The 20,175-nt window shown below is 36.5% G+C and overlaps 1 protein-coding gene across 1 annotated transcript in view; it reads left to right on the forward strand.

Moving 5' to 3' along the window:
- DCC (DCC netrin 1 receptor) overlaps positions 1–20,175 on the forward strand; it is a 782,001-nt gene that overhangs the window by 144,525 nt on the left and 617,301 nt on the right. Inside the window, exon 5 of the mRNA XM_024756807.1 lies at positions 5,740–6,024. Coding sequence (XP_024612575.1) covers positions 5,740–6,024 — 285 coding nt within the window. The remainder of the gene's footprint in view (positions 1–5,739; positions 6,025–20,175) is intronic.

The raw sequence follows: 20,175 nt of genomic DNA on the forward strand, positions 1-20,175 counted from the left end.
AAGGAAGGAAGGAGGGAAGGAAGGAAAAAAAGAAAGAAGACAAAGTAAAATAAAATAAAGTAAGATAAAATATAATGAAGTTATTAAAATAAAAAAATATTATTAAGAGAAAAAAAATGGATGGATAGAACCCGGAACAAATGGTGGAAGCAAAGCTATACAGACAAAATCTCACACAGAAGCATACACATACCCACTCAGAAAAAGAGGAAAAGAGGAAAAAATCATAAATCTTGCTCTCAAAGTCCACCTCCTCAGTTTGGGATGATTCGTTGTCTAAAGGAGGGAAGGAAGGAGAGAAAGAACGAAGATAAAGTGAAATAAAATGTTATTAAAATAAAAAGTAATTATTAAGAAAGAAAGCAAGACGGATAGAACTCTCGGACAAATGGTGGAAGCAAAGCTATACAGACAAAATCTCACACAGAAGCATACACGTACACACATAAAAAGGAAAAGGGGAAAGAATAATAAATCTTGCTCTCAAAGTCCACCTCCTTAATTTGGGATGATGCGTTGTCTATTCATGTATTCCACAGATGCAGGGTACATCAAGTTGAAAATCCGCTGCTCCTGAGGCTGCTGGGAGAGACTTCCCTTTCTCTTCTTTGTTCTCACAGCTCCTGGGGCTCAGCTTTGGATTTGGCCCTGCGTCTGCATGTAGGTCGCTGGAGGGCGTCTGTTCTTTGCTCAGACAGAATGGGGTTAAAGGAGCCGCTGATTCGGAGGCTCTGGCTCACTCAGGCTGGGGGTAGGGAGGGTCACAGAGTGCAGGGCGAGCCTGCGGCAGCAGAGGCCAGAGTGACGTTGCGCCAGCCTGAGGTGCGCCGTGCGTTCTCCCAGGGGAGTTGTCCCTGGATCCCGGGACCCTGGCAGTGGTTGGCTGCACAGGCTCCCTGGAGGGGGGTGTGGATAGTGACCTGTGCTCGCACACAGGCTTCTTGGTGGCGGCAGCAGCAGCCTTAGTGTCCCATGCCAGTCTCTGGGGTCTGCGCTCAGCCGCGGCTCGTGCCCATCTCTGGAGCTCCTTTAAGCTCTTAATCCACTCTCCTCGCACACCAGGAAAGAAAGAGGGAAGAAAAAGTCTCTTACCTTTTCGGCAGTTCCAGGCTTTTTCCCGGACTCCCTCCCTGCTAGCTGCGGTGCACTAGCCCCCTTCAGGCTGTGATCACACCGCCAGTCCTCTCCCTGCGCTCCAACCAAAGCCCGAGCCTCAGCTCCCAGCCCCGCCCGCCCCGGCGGGTGAGCAGACAAGCCTCTGGGACTGGTGAGTGCCGGTCGGCACCGACCCTCTGTGCAGGAATCCCTCCGCTTTCTTCTCCGCACCCCTGTGGCTGCGCATTCTTCCGCGGCGCCAAAGCTCGCTCCACCACCACCCGCAGTCTCCGCCCGCGAAGGGGCTTCTAGTGTGTGGAAAACTTTCTTCCTCACAGCTCCCTCCCACTGGGGCAGGTCCCGTCCCCAACCTTTTGTCTCTGTTTTTTCTTTTTTCTTTGGCCCTACCCAGGTACGTGGGGACTTTCTTGCCTTTTGGGAGGTCTGAGGTCTTATGCCAGCGTTCAGAAGGTGTTCTATAGTAGTTGTTCCACGTGTAGATGTATTTCTGACGTATCTGTGGGGAGGAAGGTGATCTCCGCGTCTTACTCTTCCGCCATCTTCCCGGAAGTCAGGCATCTTTTTAATGGATAGAGATGATCAGTCGCTATTTATGGTTTTATGGTGGCCTTGAACTTCTCTATTATGTAAAAAAAAAAAAAAAAAAAAGGCCAAGGTCTGGCTAAATGATGAGGCAGAGAAGTGACCCCCCAGGTAATCTGGCACCCAGGTGTGTTATTCACCATCCTAAACTGCCACAGAGTGTGTTAGAAAGTGATAAACCAACACTCAAATGCAGTTATCAAAATTTTCTTGCTTGTAATAGTCTACTTAGACATGGAACCTCAGTAAATATTTGGGTTTTTTTTCTTTCAGTAGATATTTGATATATTCTGTGGACTGAAAAAGCACATATACAAACAGGTAAACACTTGTCAGCCTTTTATTTATACAGTCAACTATGTCATTCTATCTTAAGTTATAAGTTCTGTAAAAATTCAAAAGATTAAGAGATGATTTCTGGTAAGTAAGACTAAGGAAAAGAGGATTTTTTTGACTTAGTACTTTAAGAATGATGACAGATTTGATAGGGAGATGTTAGGGGAGAAGGTATACTTCTTAAGAGGAAATGTCATGAGAAATACAATCAAGAGGGAGCCAGGTATAGACCTGTTCAATAAATCCAAGAATTCTTTCGTAGGAGTTGTGGAAGATGAGCCTGGAAGGAACACTGTATTAGATTCGTGGGTACCAGCCAGGATTTAGGGTATGAGACAATATTAGAAAATGGAACGGTAGAGTTTCTTGAGTGAAAAAAAACAAAAAACTTTGTGGTGATTTAGAAACGCTCCTCTTTTGACTATGCTTAGAATGGATTTAGGTAAGAAAAGAGTAGTGATAGGAGTACCATTCGTGTTATGATTACAGTCTATCAAATGTGATCTAATGACTTGAACCAGGCTTTTTCCACGAGCAGGCTCTTGATGAGCGGGTAGCTATTTTCCAAGATCTAGTTAAAATTATACCTGTATCTTTGTATTGCATTAGAGCCTTGAATGACTCTTATGAAAACACTGTATTTCGTTCTTATGAGTTACAGTGAGTTTAATGGTCATAAGTAGGTGCTCATACTCTGCCTTGAAAATATAGTACTAAGTTGATAGCCTATAACTTCTTCTTTTAATACTGTTGCTGGTTTGTTGCACGACCATGAGGTGAGAATGCTCAAAGACAGCACAATACTGGAAGCATTAATTCAAGCCGTATAGAACCTCGTAAACCTAGAATTTCTTTTTGATGCTTGGGGTTTCCTTTGTAGAGACACAAAGAAAAAGCTACAAATCATGTTTATAATTTCTCACTATATCAAATAATCAACTAGTTGAAGTTTTCAAACATCCCATCATTAAATTTTAAGAGGTAATTCCAACCCCCTGTTTATTAAGATCTAAAATAACCATAGTAATTAAGCATGTGGAACAATAGCCAACTCCATTAAGCCCAATTATATTAATATATAATCTCATGCCTCATCTATGATTCTTCCAGCTAGATGAAGTTCATATAAAGGAACCAACTGTTGAGTATTAATTTGAATTACTCTTTCATTTTATGTTTTATTCTATGCTCTAGAACTCTTGAGGTGAATTTTGTGAATACCACAGACATTCAGATGTAAAATACATATTTAGAATTATATCCAGTGTATGTAACTTGTACAGGACCATATATCTGAATATATAGAAGTATCCAGATATTTTATCAACTTATCAAAAATATTTTATTCTTACCTCCTTTGGGTAAAATGTATAACTTGTATGTGTGGGTAAATTACTCCCAACGGTGTTTCCTTAACTATAAAATAACATGGTAGGGATGTGAAGACCAAGAAGAAAGCTATTAAGGAAACAAGTCAGAAACGTATTTGAAAAATATCTTGACGTATGTAACCGTCACAACATCTGGACACTACTCATTGCAGATTTGCCTTGTGTAGTATATATAAACCATTCGTTGTTCAAGTATATGCTTTAAATCCATACCAAAGCCAATCAGTAGTAGATTAATGTGGCTTCTTTTGAATACACTCAAGATTATACGCTACAGACAGCCTGGAAATTGGACTTTGAACAATGAGCTAGGGCACAAGTTAATGGATTCCTTTTGATCTTCATTCAGTGGTGGATCCAGCATAGTTATAGATTATTTCCAGTTAACTAAATGAGAAGAATAAAATTAGGCATGTGGTTTGCTCCCACTGTAGACACATCTGTACTGTTGAGACAGATAGCTCCATGGATCTAGATTCCAGATGAGTAAGTTTAATACCTAAGTGTAGGATATATTTCCATTGATAAATTAACATATGCATCAAAATTCATATTTCTCTATGGTCTAGAATCAATTGTCCTTGCTAAACCATGATGCCACATCTCCAGGTCTGTAGGTCTGTTTATGAGTGTGACGGTAGTGAGTGGTAGACCATCTTTGGCAACTTAAATCTATTCCATATGTGATACTGATGTAATTTCCTTTTTCATAGATTCAGTCACCCTGTGGCTCAAAAGACTAATCCCTGAAAGGGACATGAAATGCTACCTTAGCCTAGGATATGAGACTTCTCTACAGCATTTCTGATTGTCTCTCATATTAAATTATGATGCTTTAACCTAGGTCATTTTGCCTTTGCCCTTTTCACTCCAGCAAAATTTTTATCAGATTATAGGGAAAGTTAGGTTTGTGAGAATTAATGGACCCCAAATAAGCCTAACAGTAGTTAAAACTGAACACATTAGAATTTCTTATTGACTAAATATTGGTAGAAAGTTTCCTGACAAAATTTAAACTGAGACCTAGGAAACTTTAACCTACTTATAATCTATAAAATAAAAATCGCAGTAATGCAAATATGATCAGAAAAACTTGACATGAAACCTATACTGATGAATGAATCAAATTTTATTGTGAAGTGCACATACAGGGAAACCAATTCCAGTAAAATTAAAATATTGGACTATAACTGTGATGAATAGAACACAAATCAAGAAATTAAAATTAGTTAATTGGATTAACTCTAGAAAGTAAAATTGCCAATGATCCATCAATGGTGACATAATTCATTCAAATATGTTTGTAATCGCAAAAAATGTTTTCACGATCAAAGAACTAGAGTCACAAATATCCATCTGTTTATAAAAGGGGGTTCAAGAGGGCAGGCTCCAGATATCTTCCACCCTTCTCATATACAGCATCATGATGGAGGAGGCTTCTCTCTCACCATCCTTCATGCTCAGTGATAGCCAGTTTATTTATTTTTTTGTCTTTTCATTTTCCCCTACCTTTGCTTAATCATCCATATGGATGCATCTTTTTTACATGTTATTTCAAATGAACATCATAGTAGTTGTATTTGTTGAATTCACTACTATCCCATTTTATAGCCCAAAGAAATGGAACAAGTTACCAAAGGACTCACACAGAGTAGGTGGCCCAGCCAGACTAGAAACGCAAACTAGTCTAATTCCAACTTAAGCATTTTTTCATTTCACCACAGCTATAACTGGCAAATACTGATGGTCATTTACCTTAAGGAGTCAGCCCATGAAAGATTGTTCTTTTTTACTATAATTTCAAGACTCATCTTTCTTGAAACTGCGCTGGGTTATGTCATATGGCCAGTCCTTCATAAATCCCCATAACTTCATAGTCCTTTGTCCAAAGTTGGCTAACAGTAAGAGCATAGGATGCGAATTTGGAAGAACCAGGTCCCCTTGGCAGGATTACATTGTAGTAACTGTGTGAATGCATGTGGAGTTTCACTTCTCTGAACCTCAGTTCCCTCATGTATAAAATTAGGATGATCTTGCCTGGTTTGTTTGTTTTATAAGGCTGTTTTATTACCCAATAAAAACAGAACACTTAGCTTCTAGAGGTTAATGGCAACATCTTTATCATTTTTCAGTCACGGAAACTACTTTTGGGCCAGATGTAATGTGGTGAAACGTGGAGAGCAAACGAGATGTATTTGGAGAAGATGCTTTATAGAATACAATTTTCTAAAAAGAATACAGGTGTGATTTTTTATTTGGTGACTACTGCGCCTCCTCTGAAAGATTTACCCTTTGTTCTTTGTGTTTCTCCTAGGACCACTGAGGTTCCTCTCCCAGACAGAATCTGTCACTGCCTTCATGGGTGACACAGTGCTACTCAAGTGTGAAGTCATTGGGGAGCCGATGCCAACCATACACTGGCAGAAAAACCAACAAGACCTGACTCCCATCCCGGGCGACTCCCGCGTGGTGGTCTTGCCCTCTGGAGCCTTGCAAATCAGTAGACTTCAACTGGGAGACATTGGAATCTATCGATGCTTAGCCCGGAATCCGGCCAGCTCGAGAACAGGAAATGAAGCAGAAGTGAGAATCTTATCAGGTATTGCTGATAAGATTAGTGCTCTTTATTCTCTTCAGAATTGTATTTTCTAGAGTTGTTTGAGCAATTTTTCCCTTAACACATATTTAGTAGTCGTTTTTAAGTTCTGTATTGTGTATTGCGTTTAGTTTTATATATTTTTCTTCTTTTCTAAATGAACCATTAGATGAGGGTATGCCATAAAGCTTTTCTTATCTCTCCATGGTTTGTAGTTGAACTTTCTGGTACAACAGAAACAGGTATTTTCCTTATGTTTGGCTTCATTCACTCACTCATTCCATTAATAGTTAATGAGTGCTTCTTTGTGCAAAGCCCATTGCTAAACATTTTTATGTTATTTGATTCTCCTCTGGTAGTAGTCTAAGAGGTAGTTATTGTTATCCCCATTTTCAGAGGATGAAGGTGAGGCTTAGCAAGGTTAAGAGACTTCCCCAGCTTAATATTGAACATTCATTTGCTTATCCATTCATACACTCATTTCTGTGAAGCATTGTGCTATGTCCTAGGGATACAGCAATGACTAAGACTGACACAGAGCCTGGCTTATGTAGAATTCTGGGTGAACATGGACATACGAGGAATTACAATAAAGTGTGATTGATATTATGATAAGGAAAATGTTTCTCTCCATCTGTTACCTCCCTTTCTTTTCCCTGGAAAATCTCTAAGACTCTGGCCTCATTTTTCTCTCCTAAATAATCAGAGGTTAGAATGGATATTTTCTAAGATCTCTTCCAATAACTGCTACTATCTTATATCTATGTGATATCTATCAATACTTTCTCATTTAATTTTACTTGTAGGGTTTATTTAGACTCATTTGTGAGAATCTCAAAGAAGGCAACACTTGAGTAGTTGTAACAGACTCACTGTCAAAGCACTGGCGTTGGCTCTTGTCTCCACATTCTGTATGTAGTGGTCTCAAGTCCTTCTGCTAGGTAGAGGGTAACATCCCCAAGTCATTCCAAATGCAGACTGGCAACGTGATTGAAAGTTTCCAGAGACCTCAATTTAGGACATCTCTAAAACCGCTTCTAACCCTTTTGTGTATTCTCCCCTCTGTTAGCCACAGGGATACTGACTTAAATGTGTCAATAACCATCAGTGACACTGTCGCCTTCCATCCTCTAGGCAGTGACAGATGCAGCATTTATTCCCAACACGTACATGCATTTATTTACGCATCCATTAGATACACAAAAATTTTAAATATTTATATTCACATACCCTTAATAATGCATCTGAGTCAATCAGATGCGAAGCCCAGGTAAGCCACGTAGAAAATTGGCAAGAATATGTTTGACTATGTTAATACGACCAAAAAGTCTGTTTTCCAGTGGTATTAAGGGATAAAGTTGGACTAATTAAATATTAAATATGAAATGGAAACATTTGAAAGGCACAGAGACATAATCATCAAAGCACCATTTACATTCATTTCTTCACCTTGCAAAACACATTTGCATTGTAATCCATGGAGATTTATTTAAAGCCAAATTTCCTATTGTTAATTTGGCTAAAATCAAGAATATGTTGTTGTACTTTAGAGGTGTGTGGTTATTACTTACCTGAATGAAAACTCGTATTTTTTTTTTAAATCACCACATCTAATGAGAATTTTTCTCAAAGTTCTATGAATTCAAGTATAAACTTCACAAAGGAGTTATGAGCTAAGGTAATAAACACACACACATTATTAGCATACTTGATTAATCCTGTATTGTATATTGTTGACCACATAAAGGACCTGCTGGAAGACCATGTTTGTCCCATTTATCCCAGAGTTTGCAAACTGGTTTAGAGGTCAAATTCACAAATCCACAACAAGTACAAAATTCTTTTAGTTGCCATTTAGCGTTTCCTCATTTTTAAAATTGTGCTAATCCTTTCTGAATCAATTTCCGCTTTCTGTAAGTACCAGTTTGAGGAAGTCATAATTGCACAGGTATATTGCCCTTTCTCTATTGTAACATGTATTTAATAGGGTAAGATAGACACAGTTAAAATAGAAATCCATCATATTATTAACATGACTTAGAAGCATTAAAGTGGTACGTATATGGTTACCACTCTTTAAAAAAAATACATTCTTCCATGGCCATTTAAATGTCATGTTGTCTGATGAACGTATCTATTTTCCCTTTAATTTGAAACATAAATGCCAATTTGAAGTTCTGCAACTTTGTTCAACACTTGTTTTTACCACAGTTCATAAAGAGAGTATTTTCATTTGTGTGCATATGTGTGGAGAGTTACCCATTTCTAAATAATATGTAATTTGATGCCCTTATTCAAGTTTATGTAGAATACCTTTCAGGTTGCCACTTTTATGTATCAGGTGTCTAATATCACCAAGTAACAGAGATTTATTAAATTCAGATTTGAAGAATCAAATAGGTGTTTTGAAATGCTGTCTTCCAGCAAGCAGTTGCAGTTTACTCAACAAGCTTTTGAGTGAATCTTATGTACCTGTCATCACACAGGTTACTAGGAATACAAAGTTGAAAGATAATGCCCGCGCAAACGGTTGTCTAGTGGGTGAAATAGATAAAGCAAGTAGACCGTTCTTTGAAAGAAGAAATACAGAGTGCCATCCCCTTACATAAGAGAGAAAAACAATGTGCCAGTCTTGAAGAACAAGTAGTAGCTAGGCCAAGAGAAGACTACCCCAGGAGGAAAGAACTGCATCAGCAAAACACAGAGAAAATAGAGATAAAAGCTTTTCAGAGGAACTGCACGCATTCTGTTTAACTAGGTCATAGGGCATAGGAAGTGTTGAAGGAGGAGAAATTGGAAGCAAGGACGATAAACTGGAGGAAGAAAGATACGGTAGAATGTACAGCATTAATTCTGGAGAGAAGTGATCAAAAGCTCCTACTAAAGTGGTATCAGAAAGGATTCAGAAATGAAGATGGGTGGGGAGATAGTAAGGACAGGTCTTGGAGACATACCAGATGTGCCTCAAGAGGGAGGGAATGGAGTCCACGCTCAGATGAAGCTAGGTAGTGGCACTTTTCCTGAGATTAGGAGCAGGGTAGTGGTGTTACCGTGCTCAAATTAAATTACAAATTCTTTAAAGAGATTTTTCTCATAACATTGCATATTTTCAAGATTAAATGAATGATTATTTGTTTCATTAAAAGTAGAAAAATCGGTAACTAATTTGTTGATTAATGTTTGAAGACAAAATTATGGGGAATTATATATTTTTAACAGAGTAAGTTACTACTACATTATTGTAAAGGATTTTTTTTTTGAAATATTGATAACAAAACACTGAGAGTTGAGATGGTTTAAAATGTCTCATTGTCTGTGATGGAGAATGTAGCAGGGATTGAAACAGCCATAGTGATCGTCAGGTCCACTTTATTCAGATCTCATCATGTCTGAGTGCCAAACAGTAGACTGAATTGATGAATTATAAATCTGCTTTGGGCACTAGGTTGACTAAAATAACTGGCCCACACACTGGAACTCTGATTTCAGTTTTCTTAATGGTCTAATTGAATTGATCAATTGGTAATTCAATCTGTTGTTCATTCGTTTAACTATAATTAGATGATTCTGGATCATGGATAGACTTGAACTAAATATCTATGTAATTAGAGACATTGGCTTTTAATGGAATAAGTTGGACTAAAATATATTTTGAATGATTTTTCTCTATAAATTTATTTTTTATTGGAATAAATTTTAATAGAAACCATCCCAAAAGGGATTATTTAAAAGGAAAACTGTGTTTTTTGGTTTTAAAAGCGTTTCAGAATATGTTCATCTCTAAGAATTTATTATTAACCAATGGCTGCATTAAACTTTTTAGTTTGACTAAATATTACTTATATTTCAAAGCTAATTACACTTTCCTACCATTTATTTGTATAATTTCTACAGAATAATAATCTGTAGAGGAAAACAAAGAAGACACATTCTTTGTTTTGAAATTTACCATCGAGCCAGACAGTTAATTCATAGCCACATGACTAATATAAGGCAGGGAATGGTAAACTTAGGTAAATATCTCTAGTTCCAAAACAACACAGACAAGGGATACATCAATTCTACGTAGAAAATTTGCAAAAGTCTTTAGAGAGATTACTTTTGTAGGTCATCAGGAGATAACCATTTGTAGAATGATAATAGCAGGTGATCAATCTGGAGTTAGAAGTTGAACCTGCCTTATGGAGAACCTTGAGTCCCATGTCTAGGAATTTAGACTTGATTCTATTCACTTTATTCGTGATCGGGGATCCTTAAAGGTTTTTGAACAATGGATTCAATGGCATAAAACACACTCAGAAAAACAGAAACAGGGAAGTGAAGAGCAAATCACATTACTGTATTACCTGATAATTTTGTATTCTACTTAATGTTTTTCTCTGCTTTGAAGGATTTTCCCATAGTTTGCTTTCCTTTTTTAGGCTAGTTTTGACTGAAACTATTTCCTATGCCATGCTATAAACAGGACACACTTGGTCTTTCATAGATCCAAGTTGGATAAAATGATTTCTTCTGCTTCTCTCTTATCTGTACTTAGAAAAGAATAAAGTAACAGACCATATTACCTTTAAACCATGTGAAGTTTGTGCTTCCTAATAAATATGATATTAGATGTAATCCAGATTGCATGAAGGGGTTATAGCATGTGGACTGTCGTCTGTCATTTCCATGGATTCGGTTCATGTTGATCAATTAATATTTAAAATTCCCAGTTTGAACTATTTTATGATGAAAGTGTGAAAAGCACGGAGTCTGATACCAAAGTACAAATCTCAGTTTCACCACTTGCAAGTTGTGCAATTAGAGCAAATTACTTAATCTAAGTCTTAATTTATTAACTTTGCAAAATGTAGAGAGTAATTTCATACAATTTCATAGGGTGGTTATGAGGCTGCAATTTTTTGGGCCAAGTATAATGCCTAGAATTGCTAAGTCCTTAGTAACTATCATAATTACTTTGGCGTCTTAGAAATTCCACTTTTAAAGATTTTGATTCTCATATCAAGATTATTTTTCTTTTATGAAGTTACCTGACTTTGATTCTGGATATCAAAGTATTCATTGACCTAGTGGTAGTTAATTACATGTTTTGCGCTATTTATCCATAGTACTCTATTTTTTTCATTTCCTTTTCACATCTGTTAGAAGTCAGAGTATCCTGCAACTATTTCCTCTCTAGTAACTCATTGATACGTGATTTTCACCCTTACCTCTCTGTCAGCATCATTTCTTTGGCTATATGAAATAGTGCAACAGACACTGGCTTAGAAATAAGAGTTAGCCAATAAATAAGACTTCTTAATATCTTATCTTTGTTAGTCATTACCGATTCTTTTAATCCTCTAAAATCCTTAGTTTCCTTAGCTGTTTAGAAGTTGGACTAGATCAGCCTTTCCAAATCTCACTACCGAGGATCTCTTTTATTATTTTATCCACATTAATCCACAATTCTGCCTTTATAATTGTAATGTTTAAGAGTAGAAGTTTGCTAGACAAATTCTAAATTTTCAAAACCATGAGGCCATGCTAAAATACAACAATTAAAGGTCAAAAATCAATCTCATAAAATAGGAGACGTTTACATTTATATTTTTTTTAAAAAATTAAAGTCAGTTTATATTGTCATAGAAAGCAGACCAAAAGAAGATTTAATACTTTTTATTGTATAAATTGACTGCCCAGGCAGTGAACTGACCAAGTTCCATGTAATGATTTGCCCCCCTCCCCTCATATGATAACTTTATCCAGCCTTTTTGGGGAGCCTGAGCTGGGCAGAGCACAGAAACCAATGGACAAGCATGTTATATTATATGAATTAGTTATTGTAAGTTAGGTCTTTTAGCCAATGCAAGATAACTGAGATAACCAGTGCTTCACACAGAGTTGATGAAATCCCATTTAAATGCAGCAAAGTCTCATATGTTAGCAAATCTAAGCTGATTTACCGTGGATATGTAAGACAACACGTAGACAATGTCTGTTTGCTTTTTGAATTTGCTAAGAATAAATCTTCATCTCCCAGTGCTATTTTGGGGGTGATCAACAAGGTCCAGGATTCCAAGTTGAAAGTACTTGGAATACTGGGAGATCTATGACATTTTTGTTGCCAAGTCTATCATTCTAATGTCACCAGTGATCTCTTCTTCACCACATCCACTAGTTTATCTATGTTCATCCTCGACCTTTAGTGAGTTTAGATATTGATTATACTATCTAATCTTAAATTTCATTCCCTCAATGAAATTTGCTATTTCACACAATATGCTTGAGATTGCCCTCCACAAGGAGGAATAAACATTTCTTGAAAAGGAGAGAGCTTGTCTTTTCCTGGGCTGATGTATGGTCAGTTCTGCATTTCCTAGGAATATGACATTAAGCAGCCCTGGGTGGGTGACGGAAGGGTCAGGTAGTCTTCCCTGTTTCATACACAAGCAAGAGGGTTTCTCCAAGGGTGTGTGGAAGCAAAACCCATAACCTATGAGTGCAAAAGTCACAAAAATTAATGAAAGAACTGGTAGAACTTTCTTCTTTGGTCCTCTTGGACATCAGTTTATTCCTCGAGCATAAAAGAAGACACATTTAGTCAAGAGTTATGGGCACAACTTCATTTATTCAACATTGGCCAAAGAGGAAATATTTTGAATACTTTTGGTTCTTTATCAAAAATGAGAGAATAACAAATCCATTACTTTTCTGGAAAGTTATAAGTGCTGCTTTATGCATTTAGATAAATTATGAAGATTTCTAGGTTCCCTAAACTAACTTTGACACAGCATAATGGCAACATTTGTTTTCTGGGATTCTACTGTCAGCTGTAAAATTAAAAAAAAAAATCATTCTGTAAAAGAAAAATCACTTCCTTCAGATCTGCTGTAAAATGAAACTGATAGACTCAAAATTTGCCTGTGAGACAGAAGGGATATAACCACATGCCAATGATAGGAATAGACACTCCCTTTCTTCTTCCAAACTCTAACTACAAATAGCAGTATGTGTGTGTACATGGAGAAGGAAAGAGGAAATATGAACAGATGTAGGAGTATTTACAGACAGGGAATGCCATTTTTAGCACTGAATTGGTGTAAACAAGGAAGGAAAGTAATAGAATCCTAGAGCTTCTGAGAAATGGCTCCCTTCTTCCTCTCTGTTCAAAGCTCCTTGGCTTTCAGCCAGATGGAGATTTTGTTTTTTACTAAATAAATTTAGATTCCTGTGATCCGTGTGGATTAGGCTGGTTTTTAATGAAAGACACTCTAAAAGATTTAGAAGGAGTTTCGTGGAATTTCTGGCTCAGAGCACATATTAGGATACCTACTTTTGTTTGAAAACACATGGTACCTGCTGAATTTCCTAAAACAGAACTAGATGGGGGATGGCTAAGCAGCCAGCAGGTGGACAGTAGGTTAGCTTGAAACTGAGGATACAGACAGAGGCTCTGTGAAGTTAAATTAATTTGTAACTCTTATGCCTGGGTAGAAATCAAAGAGAATATCCCATTGTAGCCTGCAGTGCCCTTTTATTTCCAATTGGAAAAGTGTTTGATATTCCACTGAGGCAGGAATTTAATAAAGAAATCAAGAGTATACAATGAGGGAAAAAGGTTTTGCATTCAGAAAGCATAAAAATTAAAAGCACATACTAGTTATTTTGAGGAAGACAGTAGGTTGTAAAAACCAGTATTTTTTTTTCTTGCTGACACAGATGCCAATGGTCCACCATTAAATTTCTCTATGCCTCAGTTATTCTTTAGATTCTGCCATGTTAAGTTTAGTGTTGATGTTCCTAAACAATAGTTTAGGAAAATGGCCCCATTTAAAAAAAAAAAAAAAAAGTCATTGCAGGGTAAGAATGCCTTCCAGTTTGCACAAGATAGTCCTGGTCACACTTGATGTCCTAGAGTAATTATAAAGAGAGTTACCTTTCATTCTGAAACATATCCCAAGTTGCATAATTTATATATTCAACCTGGTCATGGATCATGAAGGAAGGCAAAATTATGTGGCCCCGAGGCGTTTGGGAAAACCTGGAAATGCAGAGAGTCAAATCTAGCTTCCAGCTGGCCTCACAGATTCAATAAATTTGGCCAGTGTAAGGTCTAACGAAACCTTTTTTTGGCGGGTGGGGAGGTGGGGTGAGGAAATGTCTTTAAATGGAAAATATTCTCTCCACTTTCACTAGTGCACTTTCTCCATGCTTCTTTACTGCATGGGCCCTGAGGATAGTTGAGTTCTTACTTCTGAATTGTAGGTTAAATGTGTCAGTTTATGGATCCAAGATGCTTTTCTGTGTGTGTGTGTGTGTGTGTGTGCGGTATGCGGGCCTCTCGCTGTTCTGCCTCTCCCGAGGCTCCGGACGCGCAGGCTCAGCGGCCATGGCTCATGGGCCCAGCCGCTGAGCGGCATGTGGGATCTTTCCGGACCGGGGCACGAACCCGTGTCCCCTGCATCGGCAGGTGGACTCTCAACCACTGCGCCACCAGGGAAGCCCGATCCAAGATGCTTTTTAACTTTCAGTGGCCTATTGCTGAAAGAGAATGATGGGAAATATTTAAGTTTTGCACTGCTTTCCTAACTGCAAAATAGTAATGATTGTTGAGGAGGAGGAAAAGGAGGAGAAAAGGTATATTTAATTTATCAATTTCTACTTCTACTTGAACGATGCAAAATTATTCCCATGTTGAAAGGAAATGGGCTTCTTGAATGCCTCAGAAAACTGCTTAATTTGTTGAGACTGTGGCTATAGCAGGTCTTCAAAGTATGGTGTATGAACTCCTAGCATTTCTCGAGATGATTTCAGGGGATCTGTGAGGTCAAACCTATTTTAACAATAATCCTAATGTGTTTGGGGGGTATTTTTTCACTATGGTGACCTAAGAATGTCTTTGAAGCAGTAAAAATTATTAATTTTATTAAATATTGATTCTTAAATACATATCTTTTTAATATTCTGCATGTCAAAACGGGAAATAAACATCAAGGATATCAAAGTACAGTGTTTTCTGAGGGGTAAATGCTTCCGTGATCATTTGAGTTTCAAGATGAATTAGCTGCTTTTTTTTGGGGGGGGCATCATTTTTACTTGAAAGGACCATCAGCAGGAAAACTGTAGCTATTCAGACTTGAATACTAGTTAGACATTTTCTCAAAAATAAACGAAGTGAGTAAGTCAGTGCAAGGAAAATAGTATTTGCTCCCAAGGATGAAGTTCATGCCTTTAAGACAAAATTAGAAATTTGGAAATCTTGTATCTGCCACGGGTATCTTGACAGCTTTGCAATATTAAAAGGCCTTTCTGATGGGATTGGTGGTGAGAGTAACAAATGAGATTTTGTGATACTGTATAATGAAATGTGTCAACATTTGGAAGATATGTCCCATTCAGTGTACCATTCCAAATGACCATTGATTGATGTGACTAAATCAAGCGTGGGCAAAAAATATTTTCAAAATGCAAGATAGACCAAGGGATTTTTTAACACAAAATGTTTATTGATATGGTGTCAGATTTCACAGTACAACTAACCTTCAGGAAACTCCTTATTGAGTTTTGGTGCAGTCTTAAAAGATAAAATCTACAATTCTCTGAAAAGGCTGTTAAAAATACACCTCCCTTTTCCAACTACATATCTATTTGAGGTCAGATTATTTTCATGTAATTCATCCAAATCAGCGTATCAGAACAAAGTGAATGCAGAAGGTGACACAATCTAGTTATTTTCCTTTAAGACACATTAAAAATGTACAGAAATAAAAGGTACTACTAAAAATTTTATTTTGGAAAGTGTAGTTATTTTTTTAAATACTATTTTTGGTGAGGTGTGAATACTTAATAAAAATATTTTAATCTCTGTTTTGTTTTTTAATATGGTAACTATTTATAGCTATAACCGACATAAGCAAAAGCTCTTTGGGTACCTCAATAATTTGTAAGAATACAAATGGTTCCTGAGACCAAACAGGTGGAGATCCACTGTTTACATTATTATTCATTTTCCTGATGATTGTAGATCAGTCCTCTCTAACTTAGATAATAGATTAAGCCAAAGTAGGCCAAATTTACTATTTAAAAAGTTAGGAAGGAAGGAGGAAGGGAGGAAAGGAGAAAAGGAGGAAGGAAAAAAGAAAGAAAAGCATAAGTAAAAGCAGCATGTTGCCATAAGGTGTTGCTAGAATTTAATGCGATCTGTGTATGTCAAAGATCTGCGTCGCTGGAATGACTGCTTTTTCTTTATTTATGTACCACCCTCTTCGTCTGTGCGGAGGATTAGCTGTATCTCTACTAGCACGACAATGAGATCAGATCAGAGAATCAGGCTAACATTTACCTCCCAACAGGAAAAAGCTAAACTGGGTTTTAGTCCAAGCAAATCATGACTGCTTATAATCTATTTAGAAAACATGGTTGTGACAGTGTGTGTGCATTCACTTCCGTGAGCATCATATGAAAGAGGTCTGCTTTTGAAATTTTTAATATAAAAACTTACATTAGAAGAAAAGTCATTTTTTTCTGGTTTGATTTTAAAGCTATTGCCAAATATGTTTCCTAGAATCCACCCTTGCGTATCCGTCCCGTCTTTTAATTGCAAAACATATTACACATGCATAAAAGTGTATGAAACATATGTCAGTTTGAAGAATAAAAATAAAACGACCATTTGTGTACCTATCACAAATTTATGAAATAGAACATTTCAGACCGGTATTATATGCCATTTCCTTGATGAAATCATATTTATTATTTTACTGGATTTTTTTTCATATTCGTATTAGCTGAGTAACTCCATTTGGTTCTGAATAATCAGTGGCCATGTAGCAAGAACAAAAAATTTTATGAATAATTACTAATTCCATCATAGTTCAATTAAAATCAATTTAGTCAACAAAGGTCATGACCTAGAATCTTAAGTTCACTCCCCCCAGGGCTTTTCCATCTATATTATTATGGAGTCTGTAGGGAGAATTTTCATTTGCTCTTCAATATTTGCCTTGTGTTTTAGTCATTAGCTTTTATAATTGCTTTGTTTCTTGTATAATTTCCATCCACTTTGCAACACCAGAGTTTAACTCTTTACTCTAAAAAATATATGTTGTTATTAAAAAAATTTAGAAAACACAGAAAAATCCAAAGATGGAAATAAAAACTACCCACAATTTTATCATACAAATGTAACCTTGGCAATAGTATCTCTGTCCTCCCCATTTTAAAACTTAAATACATTTTCTTGATGTTCTTCTAAAAAAAAAAATTACATTTTAATGGAGAAAAATAAGGGATACATCAAGGTTAATCATGTTTCTTTAAATAGCCAGAATCACCCTAATAGTGGAAAAAAAACAAAAAGTCAAACTAAAAATCACAGCAACCAAAAAGGTTACTTGGTATTTTAAATATTTTAAATAGCTGGGATGGATTTGTTTTGTTTTCATTCATGTGTATATTTCAACTATCTATTGCTGTACAACAAACCACTCCAAAATGTAGGGACTTAAATTTTTATCTCTTATAGTTGTGCATTTTATCTCAGCTGTTCTTTTGCTGGTTTCACTTTGAGTCACTCAGGCATATTTGACCGAGGTGGGAGTGTTAAGACGGCCTCACTCGCATGTCTGTCAGTTGGTGCTGGTTTTGGCTGCGAAACTCAGTCATCCTCCATGTGCCTTCTCATCCTCCAGTTGGCTAGACCAACATGGTCGTTTCATAAAGACCCATGGCAGAAACTTGTATGGCTTCTTGAAGCCTTGTGTCCAGAACTCATCAGTATAATTCCCAACACATTCTATTGGTCAAAGCAAGACACGGGGCCAGGCCAGATTTAAATCATAGGAAAGTGGACCCTCAGCTCTGGACTGAAGGAGATCAAACAATTTGTGATCATATTGAATCTGTCACAATGTTGTGAAACATGAACTATTTACTATTAAAGACCATTTCCATTAGCTTTTGGGGGGAACTTCCATAATATTAGAATTTATTAGATTGGATAATTACAGAGAAATATCTTTGGAGAAATGGAACCAGATTTCTCTGCCAAAAACTGACATTTCCATATGTATGATCAGGGTGACACATATGATCAGGTTCCAATGTCTATGGAGGAGCAAAGATAATAAATGTAACTGAAATGGACCAGGTTGAGATTGAAGTAATCTAGAATGTATATGCTCTGTCTAAAAATAGCAGATGCTTCTTTCCTGGCACTGAGCCCAGTGATGCCTGAACTATTAATATTTTAAGATACAGCCAAAATCCCGTCATTTTGTATATATCAATAAGCTGATTCTAAAATTTACGTGGAAAGACAAGAGAATCAGAATAGTGAATACAATACTAAAGAAGGAAGTCAGAGGATTCACACTGTCTGACGGTAACTCATAAAGCTGCAATAGTCAAGATATTGTTATATTGTCAAAATAATAGGGGAATAGATCAATGGAAGAATCAGAGCTCTCAGAAATAGACCCACAGAAATACAGTCAACCAATCTAGACACAGCCCTTATACCTTTCATTAAAAAACCCCCACAAAATCTCCAATTGGATGATAGACTTAAACATAAAGCACAAAACTATTAAGAAATAACTTCTAAAATACAGGAAAAAATCTAGGTGATCTTAGGTTTGACAATGAAGTTTTAGATACATTGCCTATAAAATAATGCATGAAAGTTGGACTTTGGGAAAATTAGTACTTTCTGCTCTGTAAAAGACTATGCTAAGAGAATAACAAGCCACAGACTGAGAAAGTATTTGCAAAGTACACATTTGGATAAAGGACTTGTATCCAAAATATACGACACGTGCTTGAATTTCAACAGTAAGAAAACAAACCAATTTAAAAAATTGGCAAAAGATCTTAACAGACACCTAAGCAAGATATATAGATAGAAACTAAGCATATGAGATGTGCGCAATGTCTTAGGTCATTGGAAAATTGCAAGTTAAAACAACTATAAGGTTCAACTGAATATCTATTAATATGGCTAAAACAAACAAAAAAATGACCATAGTAAATGCTTATGAGGATGAACAACAGGAACACTCATGCATTGCTGATAGGAATGTAAAATTGCAGAACCACTTTGGAAGAGAGTTGGGGAGTTTCTTAGAAAGATAAACATAGTTTTACCATATAATCTAGTAATCATGCTCCAGGGTATTTACTGAATTAAGTTGTAAAGTTCTGTCTAGAAAAAAATCTGCACATGGACGTTTATAGCAGATTGTTCATAGTTACCAAACCTGGAAGCAATCAAGGTGTCTTTCAATAGGTGAATGAATAAAGAAACTTTGGTACAATAGAAAAATACCCAGCAATAAAAATAAATAAGCTATCAAACTACAAAAAGACATGGAGGAACCCCAAATGCATAATTGCTAGGTGAAAGAAATCAATCTGAAAAGTCTATATACTATATAATTCCAACTATATGATGTTCTGGAAAAGGCTCTACTATAGGAATAGTAAAACCACCAGTGATTGCTCGTAGTTTGAGATGTAGGTGGTGGGGAAGAGATGAATAAGTGAAGCTCAGGGGATTTTTTTAGGGTGGCGGAACTATTCTACATGCTACAGTAATATTAGAGATATGATGTTATGCATTGACAAAATCCATAGAACTAGACAACACAAAGAGTGAACCGTAAGGTACACTGTGGACTTGAGTTAATGATAATGTATCAATATCACTTTATTCATTGTAACAAATGTACCACACTAATGTAAGGTGTTAATAGTAGGAGAAACTCAGTGCCGGGGATGGGGAAACTACTATGTGGGAACTCTGTACTATTCATTCATCTTTTGTAAATTAAAATAAAATTGAAAAATATTTTTAAAAAAATAACCATTTTGTGTTACATGATTTTCTGACAAAAGAAAATATAATTGAGTTGAAATTTTGGCTCTTCCATGGATGAATAAGTAGTATTACACATAGGTCCCAGGCAAATTTTCTTATAGCTAGAAGATAAAATATATAGGTTTTATTTGATGTTTTCTATAATAATGTAGTGTTATACAGTATATGTAGCTGAAACATTTGATGAATAGGCCTCCATTATAAAGATAGCTATTTATTTATTTATTTATTTATTTATTTGCGTTCCGCGGGCCTCTCACTGTTGTGGCCTCTCCCGTTGTGGAGCACAGGCTCCG

Source organism: Neophocaena asiaeorientalis, unplaced genomic scaffold, assembly GCF_003031525.2.
Source record: "Neophocaena asiaeorientalis asiaeorientalis breed wild unplaced genomic scaffold, Neophocaena_asiaeorientalis_V1.1 scaffold133, whole genome shotgun sequence".
Lineage (NCBI taxonomy): Eukaryota > Metazoa > Chordata > Mammalia > Artiodactyla > Phocoenidae > Neophocaena > Neophocaena asiaeorientalis.